This window comes from Heloderma suspectum, chromosome 3 (genome assembly GCF_057233095.1).
Source record: "Heloderma suspectum isolate Gila_16-S chromosome 3, 16-S_ref, whole genome shotgun sequence".
Classification (NCBI taxonomy): domain Eukaryota; kingdom Metazoa; phylum Chordata; class Lepidosauria; order Squamata; family Helodermatidae; genus Heloderma; species Heloderma suspectum.
In genome coordinates, this window is record NC_139460.1 from 275,700,201 (window position 1) to 275,719,322 (window position 19,122).

The 19,122-nt window shown below is 40.2% G+C and overlaps 2 protein-coding genes across 5 annotated transcripts in view; one reads left to right on the forward strand and one right to left on the reverse strand.

The window, feature by feature from the left end:
* On the forward strand, positions 1–9,784 carry MRPS22 (mitochondrial ribosomal protein S22). Its single transcript, XM_084847076.1, has 8 exons — positions 1–143; positions 2,689–2,852; positions 3,928–4,092; positions 5,060–5,203; positions 5,899–5,982; positions 6,104–6,249; positions 7,407–7,515; positions 7,918–9,784. Exons 1-8 carry the CDS (start codon positions 14–16, stop codon positions 8,008–8,010), a joined length of 1,035 nt encoding a protein of 344 aa, XP_084703202.1. The 5' UTR covers positions 1–13; the 3' UTR covers positions 8,011–9,784.
* The window catches only part of COPB2 (coat protein complex I subunit beta 2), a 21,646-nt gene continuing 10,939 nt past the window's right edge, over positions 8,416–19,122 (reverse strand). For 2 of the 4 annotated variants that reach the window (XM_084847071.1, XM_084847074.1), the window contains 13 exons: positions 18,882–18,992; positions 18,138–18,226; positions 17,940–18,046; positions 17,233–17,376; positions 16,452–16,582; positions 15,556–15,763; positions 15,158–15,268; positions 14,195–14,409; positions 13,380–13,472; positions 13,116–13,296; positions 12,942–13,010; positions 11,043–11,138; positions 8,416–8,562 (listed from right to left, as the gene is read on the reverse strand). In XM_084847071.1, the coding sequence (XP_084703197.1) occupies positions 8,470–8,562; positions 11,043–11,138; positions 12,942–13,010; positions 13,116–13,296; positions 13,380–13,472; positions 14,195–14,409; positions 15,158–15,268; positions 15,556–15,763; positions 16,452–16,582; positions 17,233–17,376; positions 17,940–18,046; positions 18,138–18,226; positions 18,882–18,992 (1,648 nt within the window). In that variant the 3' untranslated portion in view covers positions 8,416–8,469. Of the gene's footprint in view, positions 8,563–11,042; positions 11,139–11,975; positions 12,103–12,941; positions 13,011–13,115; positions 13,297–13,379; positions 13,473–14,194; positions 14,410–15,157; positions 15,269–15,555; positions 15,764–16,451; positions 16,583–17,232; positions 17,377–17,939; positions 18,047–18,137; positions 18,227–18,881; positions 18,993–19,122 lie in introns of those variants that run through there. The other 2 variants (XM_084847072.1, XM_084847073.1) reach the window with 2 other exon arrangements.

A 19,122-nucleotide genomic window follows, 5' to 3' on the forward strand; every position in this document is an offset into this window, starting at 1 on the left:
GGGTCAATTTGCCATGGCGGCGCTAGGAGTGTCGGGGCGCTTATGGCGCGGCAGGGCTGCCGCGGCTTCGCTGCTTCCGAGGTGCTCGCGCGCGCGCGGAGCCGCCTGGGCGTGGCGGGGGCTCTGCCAAGGCCCGGAGGCGGGTGAGTCGCTTCGCCTTGATGCTGGAAGCGCGCACGAAACGGCCGTCTCGTGGCGAAGGGGAGCCTGTTACGTCGCAGCTTCCCCTTGGAGCGCCTGGGGCAGACTTGAGCGGCCGACCAGCGCACCCTTCCCCAACCTGGACCCTCCAGATGTGTTGGACCACAGCTCCCAGAATCACCTAACCAGCCATACTGGCCGAGGGACTCTGGGAGTTGTAGTCCACCATATCTGCAGGGTGCTGGGTTGGAGAAGGCTGCTCCACTGGGTTAGATCCAGACGAAATTAGTTGACCTTAAAGCCCCACTGAAATCACTGGGAACTAAGGGCACAATCCTTTGCATGTTTAGACTGCAACTCCCAGCAGGCTGGCTGGGGAATGCTGGGAGTTGTAGGACTTTTTTCTGTCTGAACATGCATAGGATTGTGCCCTAAATTCACTTAATCTGGATCCAACTTTTGGCTTCTCTGCCATTCAGTGGGGCTGAACTGACTCCATTGAGAAGCCTTGGCAGCTATTTATTGGAAATACTTCTGCCCCATCTTCCTAGCCAGTTGATGCCCAGGGTGACTTTTGTATGTATGAATAAATAAGTAAATAAATAAATGAAACATAGAAAGCTGCATAATACTGTCAGACGGTTTGTTCATCTAGCCCAGTATTGCCTACTACAATGGTAGGCAACCTGATGCCCTCTATAAATTTTGAACAACTTGCATAATCTCTGACTATTTGGCAACACTGGCTGGGGCTTATGGGAGTTGTTGCCCAAAACATATGGAAGGCACAAGATTGCTCTGCAGTGGCTCTCCAGGGTCTCAAGCGGAGAGGAAAGTCTAACCCTTCACTGCTACTAACAAGATGCTGGGGTTTGAACCTGAGACCTTCTGCATGGAAAGCATTAGCTCAACCACTGCGCTAGGGTTACTCTGTGGATTTAACTTAAATAGCAGAAACAAACTAAAAACATCATACAGATATAATTCAGAAGAGCAGCAGCATTAAGGTACCAAAAGGAAAGAAAGAGGCCAGCCAGAATTAAAATTAATCAAAGGCTTTAGTGGGGAAAAACAGATTTTTTTAGACCGGATGCCTAAAATATATTAAAAAAGCTCCAAATGTAATAAGTGAGGCAGTGTGATATGGACATTGTATTTGTTGTGTTAGGTCAATGATGGTGTATTCACACATGCAAGCCATCACTTGATGTTGCAGTCATCTAGTGCTTGATTGTTTGAACTAGCTTATTAGTTTAGTGAGGTGAGAAGTTTGAAGTGTGCAGCCCTTCAGCCTAAAGGTTGGGCTAAAGTTGAACCAGGGCTCAGCCCCCCAAGACATGTTTGCTTTGCATTAGAGTATGATGAAAAGTGCCTTTCTAGGCTTGTAGAGTAACTGTAGCCAGCTTGCACATATTAGCATTATTTTATTTATGGTTTAGTGTGCAATCCTATGGAGATAGTAATCAGCCTCCCAACTCGGAGACTATCAAATGCAAGGCGTCCGGAGCACGGAGGCAATCCTCACCTCTGTGCTCCAGCTGCCCTGTATTTTTGGCTAGACAGGTGATTTTGCCTGTCTAGCCAGGGAGCTTTAGAGTGGGAGAGGCTGCATAACCCAGCTTCTGCAGTCTCCTCCCTGCCCCTGAGAATGCCTCCCTTCCATGTCTCTGTGCTCTGTTTCCAAGTGCGGATTTGTAGCTGGAGCAAAGAGAAGCACACCAGCTACGAGGGCACAGGGAGCACAGTTTATGGGAACCAAGGTCGGTTCCCAGAACCCGAAAATCCTAGGGCCCTCTAGACAGCGTGTACTGGCTATAGGATTGCCCCCTTACAGTTTTGTTCTTTTTAATCCTGTAAACTACTTTGTGTGTTCTCAGACAAAAAACTGGTAAAATTAATTAATCAAATTAAGGGGAATGTCATCTGGCTAAAAGATGTTCCTCTGTCGAACATCGCCCCTTTTAAGCTCTGCTGAAAGTTCCATGACTTGGAGACTATTGTCCTTGATTCCAAATTGAAGTTTTAACCAGGATAAATGGCTTTCTGTGCAGCATTTTTAAAACCATGGGTTATGTAATCCTTGAAATGGGAAGTCCCCATCTCCATCCAGTCAGTCTTGTGAACCCAAAGTTCCAATGTAATTTAAAGTGAGTATTCTTTAGAGAATTAAAGTTGGCTATAGTGATTTGAAAGTCACTACAAGAAAGGAAGAAGATAGAGGAACACACATGCCCGACGCCACGAGCACAAGCCTGGCAGGGCTTTGGTGATTTTTCTGCCCTGGCTTCTCCCTAACCCCATAGGATTGCTCTGCCTGTCTTTTTATGAAGATCTTAACAGTGCAGTCTGGGTATGTCTGTTCAGAAGTAAATCCCACTGTGCTTAATAGGGCTTATTTCCAGGTTAATGTGTATAGAGTTACAGCGGGCACTTAAATAGTAGTACTCTTTAAATGTCTGGTGTTTCTCTCCATCATACTTTAACAGAAGTATTTGACCTGTTGCATTCTAACTTTTCTTCTGTTTGGATCAACTCCTTGTTTTACAGAGGCAAAGAAATCTGATGTTCCCAAGCCTTGCTTTACAGATGAAAAAATTCAGAACTTGCTCTACAAGATGACAGGGCTGAATTTGCAGAAGGTTTTTAAGCCAGTAAAACAGGAACTTAAACCCCCAATGTACAAGCTGATGACAGAATCACAGCTGGAGGAGGTATATCAGTATCAGTTTTATAGATATAATTTATTTGATTTTAAGAGGTGAATCAGACATTTTGGGTTGTTTGTGGTTTATTTGTTTTATCCATAAGAAGACCACTCAAAGCAGCTTACAAAAGATCTTAAATAATTGAAATTATTCAAACACAAGTATTCAAAGCAATATACTTGCCTCATCAAACACTAAACATTTCTCACTTACCAAATAGTAATAGCAAGCGCAGACATTGAAATATAAAAAAACGAACAGATTTAGAGCAACCCTCCCCATCAGAAATCATCAGTGAGTCTCATATTGATCCTATATTGGATCAATATCAGATACATGAGAATTGACAAAGTACAGTCATATCTTAACCTGTGCTAATGAAAACAAGGCCCCTTTCTTTGAAGAAAAGTGTCCCTTCCTTTCTTTTGTGGACCAATAGTCATAACCCTTTAACATGGGTGGGGAACATGCGGCCCTCCAATTATTGTCTCTCCGAGTCCTATAAGCCCCGCCAGAAAGGTCAGTGGTAAGGGATGATGGAAGTTCTAGTCCAACAACATCTGAAGGGCTATAGATTTCCCATAGATTCTGTTTAACAGAACAGAAAAGAACTTACGCCAGGCATGCACAGTTATGGGGCATCTAAATAAGTTATTTCTACGAATGCAGATTGGTAATACTAGATGTAGTCTATCTAAAATGCATGTTCCATTTGTCACCTTTGTATTTTTTCTACTAGTATTTTGAACAATTGTATGCTAAATGTTTTTTCAATGCAATAAGAACAAATTATACCACTATAAAATGATGGAAAATATGTATAAGAAAACATTTTGTCTCTTTCATATAATTGCATCCACGTCTGTTTCATGAAATGATTTTGTAGTAATTGATCTGTTTCGTTTCTCATGACCTTGCTAAGAGTTGTAGTCCAACACATCTGAAGGGCATCAGGTTGGGAAAGACTGCCTTAAACCATTTCCCTGTTTAAAACAGTGGTATGAATAAAAGGCATTGCTGATATTAGAGAGATCTCCAATATGACATTTTTCTGTATTATTAATCTTTCTTCTATCGTTAGGCTACAAGGGAAGCAGTTGAGAAGGCTAAAGAGAAGCTCAAAATGCCTCCTGTATTGAGTGAACGGGAACCGATTAATGATGTATTAGCAGAAGACAAGATTCTAGATGGAGTTGAACCCTACAAATATGTATTTACTGATATCACGTACAGCACCCCACACCGTGTAAGTCTGCTAGTTATCCTGTCAAAACTGGACTTTGTTGTGATTTGACCTGATTTGCAGTTTTTCTAATAGGCACTATAGTCTATAAGGAAATGCACAATTTTCAGCATATTATTGTACACACATGGACACAGTGGTAGTTGTAGTAGCGTATTGTGCAGTAGCTTCTTCTAGAAATCAAGATGTGCAGTTTCTAGGACCGTTAAGGTATTTGTTTGATTTTTGCTGTTTTTATTTCATAGTGTTGATGGATTTGGAAAAATATTCCTTCCTCCGTCAAAGGCCTTCTACTCATGGCACTGTATTCGTGCTGAACTTAAAGTTTATGAGAGCTGAGCTATCCTCTATCTGATCCCACTTGTTCCTCCAAATACTTTGTGTGGTTAACAAAGGCTCGAATTGTCCTCTGTTCTGGATGACTGAATGCTGTCCTGTCTTCCTTACAATATTCTTTCTATGGGAGCTAAATTTAGGCATAATGAACTTTAGGAATTAATTGATACAAGATGCTGTCTCCTTTAGTGTTGATGACTGTAAAAAATAGATTAGAAACATCTATGCAGTAGAGGCCTATAAATGCCTATTGGGTATAACAGCTAAATGAAACCTGCGTCTGACATCTGTGTGTCATGCTGCTTGTGAGCTTCTTGGGGACACCTGACTGTTGGAAGGACAGAGCTGGAATTGAGCCAGCAAGGCCATTCCTAAGGATCTTTGCATCACTTTTAAGCAGCACTTAGCAGCAGCAGCAACTTCGGTGTGTTTCAGGTGAGCTCTCAGGCTACCATGCGCTATAATCTGCTGTGCAGATCACAGTACATGTTACCTTTTCAGATGGCTTGCTATGAATTTCCTGGGGAACAGCTGGCCTTTTAAGTTCACACTATTTCCCATCTTCCTCAAAATTCAGAGGATTAATGGAACTAATGACTAAGCCTTCAGTTTACTTATATTTTTTCAATTTCAGGAGCGTTTCATTGTAGTTCGAGAAACCAATGGAGAATTGCGCAAGGCCACTTGGGAGGAACGGGACAGGATGATACAGATCTACTTCCCAAAAGAAGGGCGTACACTTACTCCTCCAGCTTTGTTCAAGGATGAAAACCTTATGGTAACCTGGTGTTTGCTAGGCCTTGTGAAACGTCATTAACTCCTGTGAGCATCATCAGGCCCATTTAGCCTGGCAAGTGTTTGCTGCTCCCCGTGCCTTTATCTCAGCCAGCCTGATAACTAACCAGTCCTCTAGCATTGGCTTCTAGCTTATCCTTACGACATTGTGGCCTGGCTTGGGCACTCAATTCCTGGCTTGCTAAACCATAGTTTAGCAGGTGGGAACAAACAATGTGACCACAATCTCCCTCCTCACTGATCCCCTCACCTACTTCCTCCTAGTTTAATTAAACAAAACACATTTTGAAGATCTTGGTCAGTCAACCATTAAGCCACCATTTCAGATGTAATGGAACCATTAAATCAGGATGGAAGGGGGGACTGCATCGAAAGTCTGAACTGGGCCTGTGTGTGTACTGGGCATACCATCATAAGGAAACATGGTAGATAGGTCTGAAGCGCCAGTGCACAGGACTTTTGATGGCCCCCAGGAATTGGGGTTTGACAGTCCTAACTTGAACAGCAGTGGCATATGCGCCCTTGAACGGTTTTTCTTAAAATCCTATTACAGAACCGGCCCAAAATGTTTTCCTGATTGCTACCTTGGAAGCCTTAGTCAAATTACTGCTGTTTATTGTTGACTTGAGTTTATTATGTGGGACATTACATTTTGTTACTGTGTAACAATTATTCTAGACTGTGTTTCTTCAAGATCGGCATGAAGAGCTCCTTGATCTCTGCCTTGTACAGTTTGAGCCGGATTCGTCTGACTATATCAGAGTGAGTTGCCAGCGTTACAGGGGGCCTTTCAGGTGCTGCTGAGACAGCTACTTGCATCTATTTCTGGAAATGTGCTCAAAGGTATCAAGATTTTTACGTCTTTGTTTCTGCTTCTGGACAGTTGCATCATCGGACATATGATAATATTGATAAACACGGAAAATATGATCTGCTGCGTTCAACAAGACATTTTGGAGGGATGGTATGGTACCTTGTAAACAGAAAGAAGACAGATGGATTGCTGATAGACATGCTGCAAAGAGATTTGTAAGTGCTGTGTGAGTTAAACATCAGTTATGCACAAAGGAATTGCACAAGTTGTTTTCCATGGCAATATTGTAGCCCATTCAGACCAATGTCATACTCCACAACTAAATGTATAAGGTTTGTAAACATGTTTAGGATTAATGCATTTGTTGACACTTATTTAGAAACTATAGCTTAGACTCTTTAAGATGGCCGTTAGAAACTCTGAAGAAGTTTGTCATGAGCCACTTGTTAATAGTATTTGCTGGCGTGGTTGAGGAGTTACTTATTTCCAATTTCAAGTCTTATTCTTGCCATCTGTATGGGATAATGCAGAGTCATTTTCTCTCTCTCACACACACACACACACACACACACACCTCTGCAGCATCTGTTATTCAGGAACACATCTACCTGATCTGAGCAAGGCTGCTGACTGGATCTCCAGGATAGGGTAGCAACAGAGTAGATTTCCTTATGTTATATGGATTTATAACTAAGTAAAGCTGCAGTTCTTGGGAGTAAGCCCTGTTAACTCAGTGGGAGTAAAGGCTTATTAAATGCATGAACCCTAATGATATAGAACAATAGCTAGTTGCCAAATGGTATTAAAACTTTGGCAGCGTTAGGAGATAATGGAGACAGAAGGGGATGAGGCAAACAGTTGATTAATATATGGTGTAAAGGAGCATGTGTGGCACAACTATAAAAATCTGCAAAAATTATTGGGTTGTCTAGACCATGGACTGGTATCTGAAAGACTAGTAGATTAAGGAGGATTTTTTGTTTTTGTTTAACTGTTAGGAATGAACAAGTAATGCATTGAAATTTAAACCAATTTGTCTGGTTTTCAGCCTTCATCTGAGAGGTATCATGTGATAACTCTTTGCAGAAAATATATTTCTTAATCTAAATGGAGAAACTGAACATGAACCATTCAGTTTGACAGAAATCCATCTTTTTTATGTGAAGATACTTGCTGCATAGCAGTGGCTTACATCCATTCATCAGTATGCCTTCAAATCTGATGTACCGTAGCATAACACTGTGAATCAAAGCATTTCTTAGTTTTTACTAATGAAAAGAACATGCTAGTTCCAGATTAATTTGCTTCCAGAGAGAAGTAACTGTGTGAAACCTTCTAAAAAAAATCCCTTCACAAATTAACTTTATTTCAGGCTTGATGATGCTGCAAGTTTAGTAACCCTCTATCATATGCTCCATCCTGATTGCCAATCAGCAACAGAAGCACAAGAACAAGATCTCCAAGGACTAGATCTAATTAAGGTATAGTATAGTTTGCTATGTATGAATGTAAAAATGTGCATTAATATCCTAGGTTCTACAAAACTTTTAATACACAGTTTTGAGAGAAGAAGGAGATGACCAAGTTGTCTGTACAAATGCTGCACCTGCATAAAGACTGTTTAAGTAGAAGCAGCTTGCCCATGGAGCAGATTGCTTTTAGATAAATGTCTTACAGCTATAATGAACCCTGTTGAATATCAAAGAACACCATTTACTCGTTGATAACTGAAGGATCTTTTGGCACCTATCTACTTAAATTTCATAGAATGATAAAGTCAGAGTTAGAACATTGAGCTGGTTTCATTATTTCAGGTGGCATCCTGGAGCCCAACTTGCCAAGATGTTCAAAAGTTTGCAGGCTAACTATTTTAAATTTTACAGGTTTTTGTGAAGACAGAAACACAGAGATCTGGATATATTGAACTTGCATTACAAGCTTCTCAAGCAGCTTTGCCTCAGTCTGCAGCTTCATAAAATGATGTCTTTAATCAGGTCGTGTAATGTGATATGTGTGAGGGAGGGCGGTGTTAAATGTACATAAATCTTGCAAATAAAATACATATTGTTTTCCTATGTACTGTTTAAGTAGTTCCACTGCAGTTTCTAAAGCACAATTGGCCTGTTTGATCACTCAAGTAATTTACCTTTCTATTAAATCAGATGCTGCATAGGCAAAACATTGAAAGGGAATTTTAAAGACATTTATTAGAGGTCTTTGTCTTCATGTGACAAGAGCTTGCAATAGCATTTAAGGAGGTCTACACAACAGAAGGGACTTTTCAATGCACTTTATAGGTCTACCCCTACCTACTTTATCCAGCTACTATTAAAAAAAATCAAGCTATTTTCCAACATGAAGACTGCACCAATAATCAAGTGTAGGGAAAAACATTTTATAAGAAGTTTGGTCTTTTTAAAAAAAAATACAACGATTCAGTCGGACATCTCTTCATCCAAATTAATATCGGTAGTATCAATATCCTCCAGGTCTAAGTTATCCAGGTCTTCATCGAGCTCCAATAATGCCTAGGGGCAGGAAGTACATAGTTAACATTTTCTTCTATCATAACTACAGTTCTGCTAAGTTATTGGAAGAAAAGTCGCTTGTCTCCTATAATCAGAGTTCTTGTTTCCTGTAAGTTGAAATGCTCCCAAATATAGCTCTACTATGTTAATGTCACTGTCCTCCTACCACCATCCTATATAGGCATTGGCATGGCTTGGACATATACTGGCTTCGTAAACCATAACCCAGGCTTATGGGTTATTTAACTTACATTAAACCAGATATCTCAATTCCAGATGTAATGGATCTGGACCAAATCAGGATCTTTGCACTGAAGCCAGAACGTGATGAAGAGGTGCACTACTGAGTAGTGTGTAGCCCCACCACTTATTTCTGGCTTCATAAATGATGGTTTGCGAAGCCAGGAATATGCATCCAAACCAGGATATTAAACTAATTAAGAATAGTAGTTAAAGTAGCATTATAGGCTGTACAAGGAAAGGAATATGTTTAAATTAAATGCTCACTGATCTCTGCATAATACATTCCTCATTCAACAGGCAGAATTATTTACACAGCTGTAAAAGTAAGGTATACTAAACCAGTGGCAAAATTCAAACCAGAGCACTACGGCGGTGTAAGTCATTATTTTAAGCAGATAACTGAGTGATGATAAACCGCTTATAAGCATGATCGTATAAAGCAGGACTTGGTGGGTAGATTTTTATTTAAGGTATTCTGCAGGGTTAGTCACAGAACTGTCCTGTTTACTATCTCAATGACACAAAGTCCTGTTACTACTTCACCTTGATATAAGAATGTAATTCACATCAACACTAGCTGCTGAATTGGGACATATCTCCCTAAAACTTAGTTTTGAAGTTGTGCATGTTGATAAAACTAATTCCTGTGAACCGCCCAGAGAGCTTCAGCTATTGGATGGCAAAGAAATAAATGAATACTTCAAGGAGCAATCCCTAAAGGTTAGGATTAAGATTAGGGAGCATAGGATATTTTGGTTTCCTGGCTCCAATCTCAGAGCCAGGAAACTATGTTCCCTGCCCCTTCATAGCCAGCACAGAGAGAACTGGGCTGGCTATCTTCCCACCCTCAGAAAACAGAGTGCAGAGATGGGAAAGGGGGCGTTCCTGGGGAGGGGAGAAGACCAGGGCCACAGCCATACAACATATCCCATGGCTGCCCCAGCTTCATTCCCTTCCCCTCCCCAATGCCTCTGCTGGATGGGCAAAAACGCTAGTCTAAATAAATGGATCCTTGTAAGCCTCCAAGTTCAGAGGCTTACAAGTACCCAGGGCGGATTACATAGGATTGTGACCTTAGTCAAAATAACCAGAACCTGAAAACGTGAAGGGCAGCTATTTATGCTTTTTGCCTGTCTGGTTTAATTTTAAAATGTATCTGCTTGTAACTTCAGCTGACAGTATGTAACTATATATTGTACACTGGGAATAAATCATGGAACATTTGGTTTTATTACCCCAATTTATACCAAGGAGGGAGGAGGAGACAAGCTGAACAGGTTTAGTACACACATTTCATATATCTAAGTTGAACACCCTTCCTAACCTAAATCTATTTACAGCCAAGAGTGTGTAATAAAGAGAAAGGTGTACTGCTCAAAAATGTAAATAAAGGGAAAGTTTATATGGGGGCTAGGCAACCTTTTCACATGACATTTTCTACAGGCCCCCATTAAATTTTCTTCCTACCCTTTCCTGGATTTCCACTGCTCTTGCCTTCCTCACCACCACCACCCCTGCCCATGTTGAGGATTCTCTCCTCCCTTCTGCTGCCCACTTCAGCAACCATGAAGCCCTAGCCAGGAAGTTAGCAGATCAGGAGAACTCTTCCGATCTGCCAACCTCATGGCTAGGATTTCATGGCTGCTAAGGCAAGGTAGTCAGTGGGCAAGAGCTGGGGAAGGTGGGGGAGGGGATCAGGGGTCTCCGCAGCTCGTTTTGCTTACTCCTGGTTTATATGTTAAGTTAGGACAAAGAAATCAGTCCAGTGGCAAATGTTCCTGATTCTTGAGGACTTTGTTAAGTATAAGTTTGAACTCATGGGTTGAGTTATACAAGAAAGATGCACTATAGGGAAATTATAGGAAGAGGTCACCACAAAATGGGAGTTAGTCTGTCAATAAGAGCTGCTATACACTTTATGCAGAATGCACCACTCTCTCAGCTCTTTGCATGTAGTAAGTATATCAGAAAGAGCCTCCCTGAACTTTCCTCCTTGACGTTTATTACATACTGGAGAGATTTATGTAGGGGACTATTCAAAATGCAACCAACTTGTAATCAGAAATAGAGCCAAAGCATCACCCAACTCACTCTACTGCCTCATTCTGTGTCACCTGTGGAATAAATTTGATTTTGGAACTACCAAAGGTTGACTTGGAACAAGAGAAATATAGACTGCTAGCAGGATTAGAGCCTCCCTACTGAATGATTTAAGCTTGATGCACTTCAGCTTTTACCTTTTCATCTTTTATTGTTTCAATTGGGTCCTTCCCTGCAACCGGAAGCACTATCACAGGCTTAGAAGATGGGACTAGTTCTTCCTCTTCTGACTCCTTATGGTGAAAAAGGAAAGACTTGAAAATGTCTAAGGAAAAGCTGAATTCCATTATTAGGTTGGCTCATCTTTCCAAATAATATGGATTCAGCAATTAAGCAGAGAATGCTAACCCTACACAAAATCCAAGTCAGAGAGTAAGCAGCAGATGGAAGGACAGGAAGCACCATTCCATTTTTCTGTCCTTATTTCCCTGCCTGTGAGCTTTTTGCTTCTCCAGCTCTATCTACTGGCCCTGTTCAGACATAGCAAACCACAATTTTGCTGTGAGGACATGCCACAGTGAGTTCCTCTCTCCCCTTCCTTCACATGGGGAGAGGGAAGCATTAAGTGTCTGGTTACATCCAAATACCAGGATCTGAAACCACTAACTCCTTAGAACAAGCCACAGTTGCACATACTTGGATGTAAAGAAAACCTGGTTTCTTCAAAATCATGACCGAAAGCATTAAACTTTCCACAGGTGCTGAAGGGAGAGCACGCAAGCCCAAGCATTCTCGTTACAAGAAACCATGGTTTGTTCTGACACCTGAAGCAGGTTTCTCTCATGCATGGAATGCCCCCACAGAAAATTAAGTGTTGCCAGTCTTCCTTCAAATTTTTCCCTAAGTCCACACCTATATCTTTCAAGTCCACACCTATATCTAAAACAAAGATTAAGGTGCAATCCTATGCATATTTAAGCAGAAAGAAGTCCTAAAAGTCCCAGCATTCTCCAGCAAGCATGGCTGGCTGGGGAAAACCGGGAGTTGTAGGACTTTTTTTTGTCTAAATATGCATAGGATTGCATCCTTAATCGACAATGAAAACCGAGTCACCAACTGAAACAAAGCTTCAATGTGCGTCATTGCAGTTGCTCACATTCATGCCTTTTCACTCTTGCCTCTCCCTCCTTTGCTGTCAAAATGTAGACTTGCAGTTCATTTGCTTACACTTGCCAAGTGCCATGTATGTGGATGGTGCTGTACAAGTAATAAAATAATGAGAAGATGATGCAGCAGAGGCCAAACCCCACAGGAGGAAAACATCTGTCTTTATTAGTAACTGTACAAGCCAAGAATGTCTCTCAACTTTTGAAAGTGTATATCAATATCCTCCCCTCTCTCCTCACCCCAACCTCCATTGCAGAGGCTGCTGTTAATTAAGGAAAGAAAGGGCATACATATTGGAAGTGTACAGTAAGCTGCTTACTAACTGTATATTTACAAACATTGAGAAATCTCCGCTATACTGCACTAAATCATACCATTTTAATGTGTTCTGCCCACTACAAACGCACATACGGAGTTATACTTTAAACCTCTGTTACAGTCAATTGTTTTAGAGATGCAACACTGCCACTCTCAGTACTTACAGCCAATATTGATTTGCAGCCTGACATTTACAGGACTGCTTAATTGGATTTCCCAAAAGGATTTAAAAAGCTTAAGGGAGGATTTTAGAGCCTCTGCTAAAGCATCTCTGAAGAGCAGAAATGCAGTAACATTCAGGTATGCATCCAATTTATTCAGGTACAGAAATCAGGCAAGCTTATAGCAGAGTTATCTACATAATCCAAAGTTTTTTTAAGTGCCATAAATTTACATGATGCCTTACATTGTCATCCAAAATAGTTTCTATGTAAAGAAAAAGTGGTCTGAGAAACAACACCATTACAGAGTAATCTCTTATCACCAAAGTAATCTCAAATGTAGCAAGGACAAGCAATCCATTTGGCTCAGGTGTTTGTTTTTACTGTCCGTAAGAAGTCAGAGCTTATATTGCTATGCACTCATTAATCCAGAATGCCATTAACACTGACCTGTGTTACTTCCCCTCTTTCTGGTGTGAAACCTTTGGCTTCTTCTAATATGTTTCTTTCTTCATTTGGCTACCAAAGAAAAATATAGTATGTAAGCAGAGATCCTTGCAGACACACAAGATTTCTTTCCTGCCAGATTCCATATGGAGTTGCTCACAACTGGTATCTACTTACAGTGACTAGGGGATATTCATGGGCTGGCCGCAAATCAGTTTGTGTTTTCTTGATGTATTCTTCAGCAACAAAAGCGTCTTTTAATCCAGGGAACAAGTTTTCATATTCTGTGGGATCAGCCAGGGATTCAGCAGCTTTCTGGTTGACTTTAGAGAGATTTTCTCTCCAGAGTTTTACAACCCTGTCAATGGAACAGATGGCCACCATAAGCAGCTTGGTTATAAGCAAAATATTGTTACTAGACGCACACAGACACACAGTTACCTTGAAACTTGGCTCGGCAAATATGTTCGTGCTAGAAAAGCTGCTTCTGGTAAGCGTCCAATTTTAATCAACAACTCAAGACAACTGTCAAACCTGCAACGATATATTGAAAGAGGTAGTGATGCATTTTTTTCATTTGTTTGGGTTTGGTTAATAGGTTTGAAGCAGAACAGGCTATTTTTAAGATTATTCTAGAACTAGAACACAAATGTGACATCTAGGATACTTCTCATGCCATTTTAAAGTCACTTGCACTATTGTTTTCAATGCAAATCACTGCCCTGATCCTATGAAGCAACGTTCAGCTTCTGAAGTGTATACCTATGGATCATGCATAGGGGTATGCACTGTATGAGAGAGAAGCTTGTATTCCACTGACATTACAAGCAACAATTGATGATGCTGTGCCACAATTTCATCGCAGGTTTCTATGTGGTATAGAACTGTGTAACGAAGTGCACCTGAAAGATCATTACATCGCTGGGGCATGCGTTGTATCCTATGGACCATTCTTTGATCCCCAAATGATGTAACAAAGCTGTGCCGGCCAAAACTGATAGCATTTAGAAATACAGGGCAAGTGACCACAACGGTAAAATGGAATTTGAGGAAATTAGTAGAGACTGAAAATTGATCAGAACAATGGGCAATAGAAGAAAGAACACATGGGGAGAAGGAGAAAAACCAAGAAAAAGAATATTGTAGCAGTTAATCCATGAGATTTAGAGCAATGGATGCAAATAAATTTGAAGTCTTTGTACCCACACGTACTATTAAGTTGACAGTGTAAATATGACAGATTGTTTGCTACTTACTTTCCTTGCAGAAAGTAGCTCATAAATGCAACGTTGTTCTTGCCGTCTTTTTCTGCTCCCTCAGCTAGCTTGTTCACCATGCTCGTATTTCCTGAAGCTGTGGCCAAAAGCAGTAAGCCACCATAGTCTTGTGCATGGTGCAGGCACTCCTGGGCAAGGCCAAACTGGCATTTACTGATAGCAAGTTCAGCCAGCTGCTTCCACTTCTGCTCAGACTGTGTAAACAGAGAGAAATTCCACCTTTTAAATATCAATCATGGTGGTTTTGGAGACTATTCGGACTAAATTTAGCTCAGTTAGGGGTTATCCCAGATTTCTCTTCTATAGTTTCGCTCTTACACTGAACATGTTACTTAAAAGTGCAAAATCATGCTTAAAGACAAAATACTTAAACTGCTATTTTGTCATCTAGGAACAATGGCTATAACTCTTCTAAAAATTAATGCTTAGTTAACCTACAGAAAGCTATTCATAAACCAAATCATCCTCAGAGATTTCTTACTATGATAGGTAAACTAAAAACAATAATCAGTAATTGTGAACTTGGGCCATCTTATATCTTGGAGATATTAATAGAGCAATCTGGACAGATTCTCAAGATCATCAACAGGACAGCAAAGAATAAAGAAGGCCTTGAATGAAGCTGCTGTCAAAAATTGTGGAAAGTTATTTTGCTATTAAGTCGGCATTAAGGGCCAGAGATCCAAGTAAACCATGCAGCAGCATAACTATGTATTAACTATATATTGGCCAGCAATATAAAATGTGGAACTCTTAGATCCTCAGTGGGTAGTCAATGGCTTGCACAGAACCCATCCTTAAATTCAGCTGAAACATGACAATAAGCAACCAGGAGTTAACTCTGTTCCTGTGCATCCAGAATGCCACTTCTTTCATACGAGACTGTTCTTTCATATCTTTAATATGACACTTTGATCATGTTTTTAAATTGTGTTAACATACCTCTGCTTCTACCGCAAGCTGATATGCAATCTTAAGTTCGCCAAGCTGAAGAGCAAGCTCAAAGCGATGTTCAGGATCTGTAGATACTGCAAGAGCTTGTTGTTTGAAACCCTGAACAGATTTTTAGAACAGCACATCATTAGAGAAGGAATTTTCTTACCATACTATAGAAGCGATATCTGAATCACAAGCATATCTCCCTCTATCTGGGCCAAACCCCATCTTATTTGTCTTATTCTGATAACATTATAAATACTCAAGGATATTTAAATACCCAATATATAGGTATGTCCAGCCCTGCTAAGCTAAATTTGGAACCATTTCCAATGCCAAAATATTACATCTACAGTTTTTATTAACCAAGGATTACTCTGGTAGAATATGACAACTGTTTTTACCTGCTTCTCAAGGAAGTGAGCAACTCTGGTCCTCTGCTCCTTTGGAATTGTGGGAAGAACTTTGTCAGCCATACTGAAGTCTCTCCTCATCACTGCAGTTTGATACTCTAGCACTGATACTAGCAAGGAGTAACTCACTATATTTAATTCTTTATCACCAAGATAAAGTCTGTTGTCTTTGGGTATATAGCCTAGCAAATACATTGTCCTTTAAGAAAAAAGAAAAATGGGGTGTGGGGAGGTAGAGAGAGTGCATTATTTTAATAACGGTTCAACACAGAAATTTTAGAATAACTGTAGTCTGAAAACTCATCAGTCATTATGTTATTCATGTAAAGCAAACAATATGCTGTGAAGTTATGGCAAGCTCATATATCAAACATACTGAGACTCTATCAAGGCAGAAAAACTCCAAGAGATCATAGCAGAAAAATTAAACAGAAGAGACCCCTGGAAATAACTTTTGTTTTGGCCATACAGCTCTGAAACTCTTCCATTTCCCAATACTAGCGCACTACAGAGAAAAGCTGGGGGTGGTGGTGGATATACAAACTGGAGGCTTATGTGAGAGGCAAGAAGCTGCATGGGCATCACAAAGTTTTGTTGCTGGAGCACCCCACAGTCAGGCCTTGCACTCTACATAGCACTCATTTATTTATTTTATTTCTATACTGTCCAATAGCCAAAGCTCCCTGGGCAGTTCACGAAAATTAAAATACTCATCTAAGGACCATATTCCTGCCCATCTCCAGCACAGTAACTACTCATTGCCACATTAACTACTCTGTTCAAGATGCACTGAAGAGTAAAAAAAAAGTAGATCATGCTGCAGGACACTTACTGACAGGATTATTTCATATCAACTAGAACTATCTCATGAACTACTGGATGCTCACCGGTCCAAGTGCGCAATGGTGACAATTTCTCCTCCAACGTAGTAGTTCAGTCTGTTCACAGAACTGGTATAAATAAAACAGTCGCCTACCCACAATCCTGTTTTCACAATCTCTTGAATTTCACCAAGGACCTGGAGGAAGAATAAACACTTTCTGATGCTCGGTGCTATCCAAATAGATTGGTGAAATCTTTATGCTAGACCCAAACAGGAGGTTTTGCCAAATGGCAACCTAGTAACCTGGCAATTAAGAATTTCATATAATGGAGGCTCGACAAGATGTGAATCTGCCAAATTAAATGCTCCTCCACTATAATCATGTTGAAATCAACACAAGAGCAAATTCACTATTCACAATAGTCAAGTAAGGCACAAGAAGTTCCATATAGTATATGAAATAGTTTAAACGATATTGTAATACACATTAAAATATGGTTTTATTCACTAACTTTGTCAGCAAAATACATCTATATGAATGAAGTATTTATTATGGTCACAGACCAATACAAAATACATCTAAATAAACATAGACAGCTATAATATTTATATTTACTTCATATTTATTTGAAGATATATAACTGTTAACATCAACAGCTAATCTTCCAAGTCTATCTTATCAGCTTCCGCAATCTATCTCTGAGAGGCTCTTTACACCCACATAGTCTCATAATGACAGCAATATAAATTGTTTAAAATTAAGATGCATCTGTCTATTTATATATTTTTTAAATTTTATCACTACTAGTCTCTACAACTAACAATTCATCATTAAATGCACTTACCTCAAAGGCATCTTCAATGCCATCTTCAGTGACTCCCACATGTGTATCCTGTGCTGCTGCAACTTTCTCAGAAAGATATTTCAGAATGAAGAATGATTCTTCTGTGGCTATGCAAACGAGTTCACCAGAGTCAGACCAGAAAATCTACATGAAAGCAACATAACAACCTTTAAGGTACAGGCTGTGGCGAGAAGAGATATCATTATTATAACTACTTAAAATATTTATCATTTTTCTGGAAAATAATCAAAATTAACACCAGCTGGCCTTGCAAGAAATGAGTTGGGCAGAGCAATCCTATGAACCCTGGGAGACCATAGGATGTGGTAGATCCCCGCTCCCGAGACCGTAGACACTGCTATGAGCTCAAGAGGAGAAATCCAAGATCAGATCATCCCACCACCACTGGCATGACCATCCCCTCGCAGCAACAGTGGCTGTTCTTCTGAGGTCGCAATAGCGGATTTGGAGGAGCTCAGGGAGAGGGAAAAGGGAGAAGGAAAAGGGGGAGCGAATGGTGGGCGATGAGGAGGAGAAGCCAGGATCCTAAAACCTAAAACGTAGGTCAGGTATACAAACTGAGAGGTTTAAGTAGCTGTAAATGGGAAGAAAGGGAGGAAGCAGAGGTGCTGCCTGGCTCCTCAGAAATCAGAATTTCGGATTATGTTTTTAGTTATTCAGCAAAATGTAGTTGGCACAAAACTCACATGTTTGGGCTGTATTTCAATTCTGCGTATCAGTTCTGTATTTTCCCAGTCATAAAATGCCAAGCCATTGACAGATCGGACACCCAGCAAGAAACCACCATATATACCTGCAGTGGACAGAAACAGAAGAAATTAGGACTTGACTTGAAAATGCTCAGGCAGCTAAAATTCTTTTTGAGCATAAAGTGCATAACATGCCTTCTGCTCCGAAGTCAGGTTTAAAGGACTTCTTCTCTTTGAAGTTTTTAAATATCTTGACACTGCTGTTGCTTTCTCTGATTGCATACCTGCACATAAACAAAAGGATTTAATATAGCTCTTGTTCAGAAAGATTCAGACACAAGGCTAGGTAGGCAAACTGACAACACACAGCCTGACAAAATTTTACTTTCCAGTACCCAAGAAGGACAGAAAGGATGAGTAGAATAAACTTGATTGATGTAGCCCATGGAACACACATACTGCCCTTTTTAAACCATGCAGTCATTACCCAAATGGTTGACTATTATGTTTCAAATTAAAGTTTTAAAAATAAAATACCAAAAGGTTTATGCAGTGCAATTTGAGCAGACTGGGTCTTTTAGGAATGAGTCACTAATTCTAGATTTACTCTTCCATCTGCATATTCCTCCACAAGACACAATACAAGGATTTCACTAGTAATCATATCTGTGTACAAATTTTACTACAAAGGTATGGCCACAGGAGAGAGTTGTGCATTAAAATATTTCATTTGAGGAGGGTATGGAGTTCTGCATATGTGCAAACCTACAAAAATGCAATGGATAGATAGAGGCTGAGTTTCAGACCATACAAGTAAGGTTCAAGATACTCTTTCTGGAATACTCCCAACTGTCTCTAAAGTGTCACTTAAGGATTGCAGTTCATAGACTAAAACTAGGTGCCAAAGTGTTTAACAGAGCACAAGGCTATACCACTTACTCTGAAGAATCATGTGCCCATGCAAATTCCTGAGCAGAACCAAAACTCTTGTTTCTCAGTGCCATAGCTGTGTAAATGATGTATTCACCATCCCCACACACGACTACAAACCTGGAATGTAGTAAAAAAAAAAAACCCAAAGGCAACGGTAAATTAGATATGCAAGAAAAGTTTGTGTGCAAGACCCAAAACCATTGTAAGAAAACCATACAGCAAAATGTCTCTAGCGCTATAAATACTT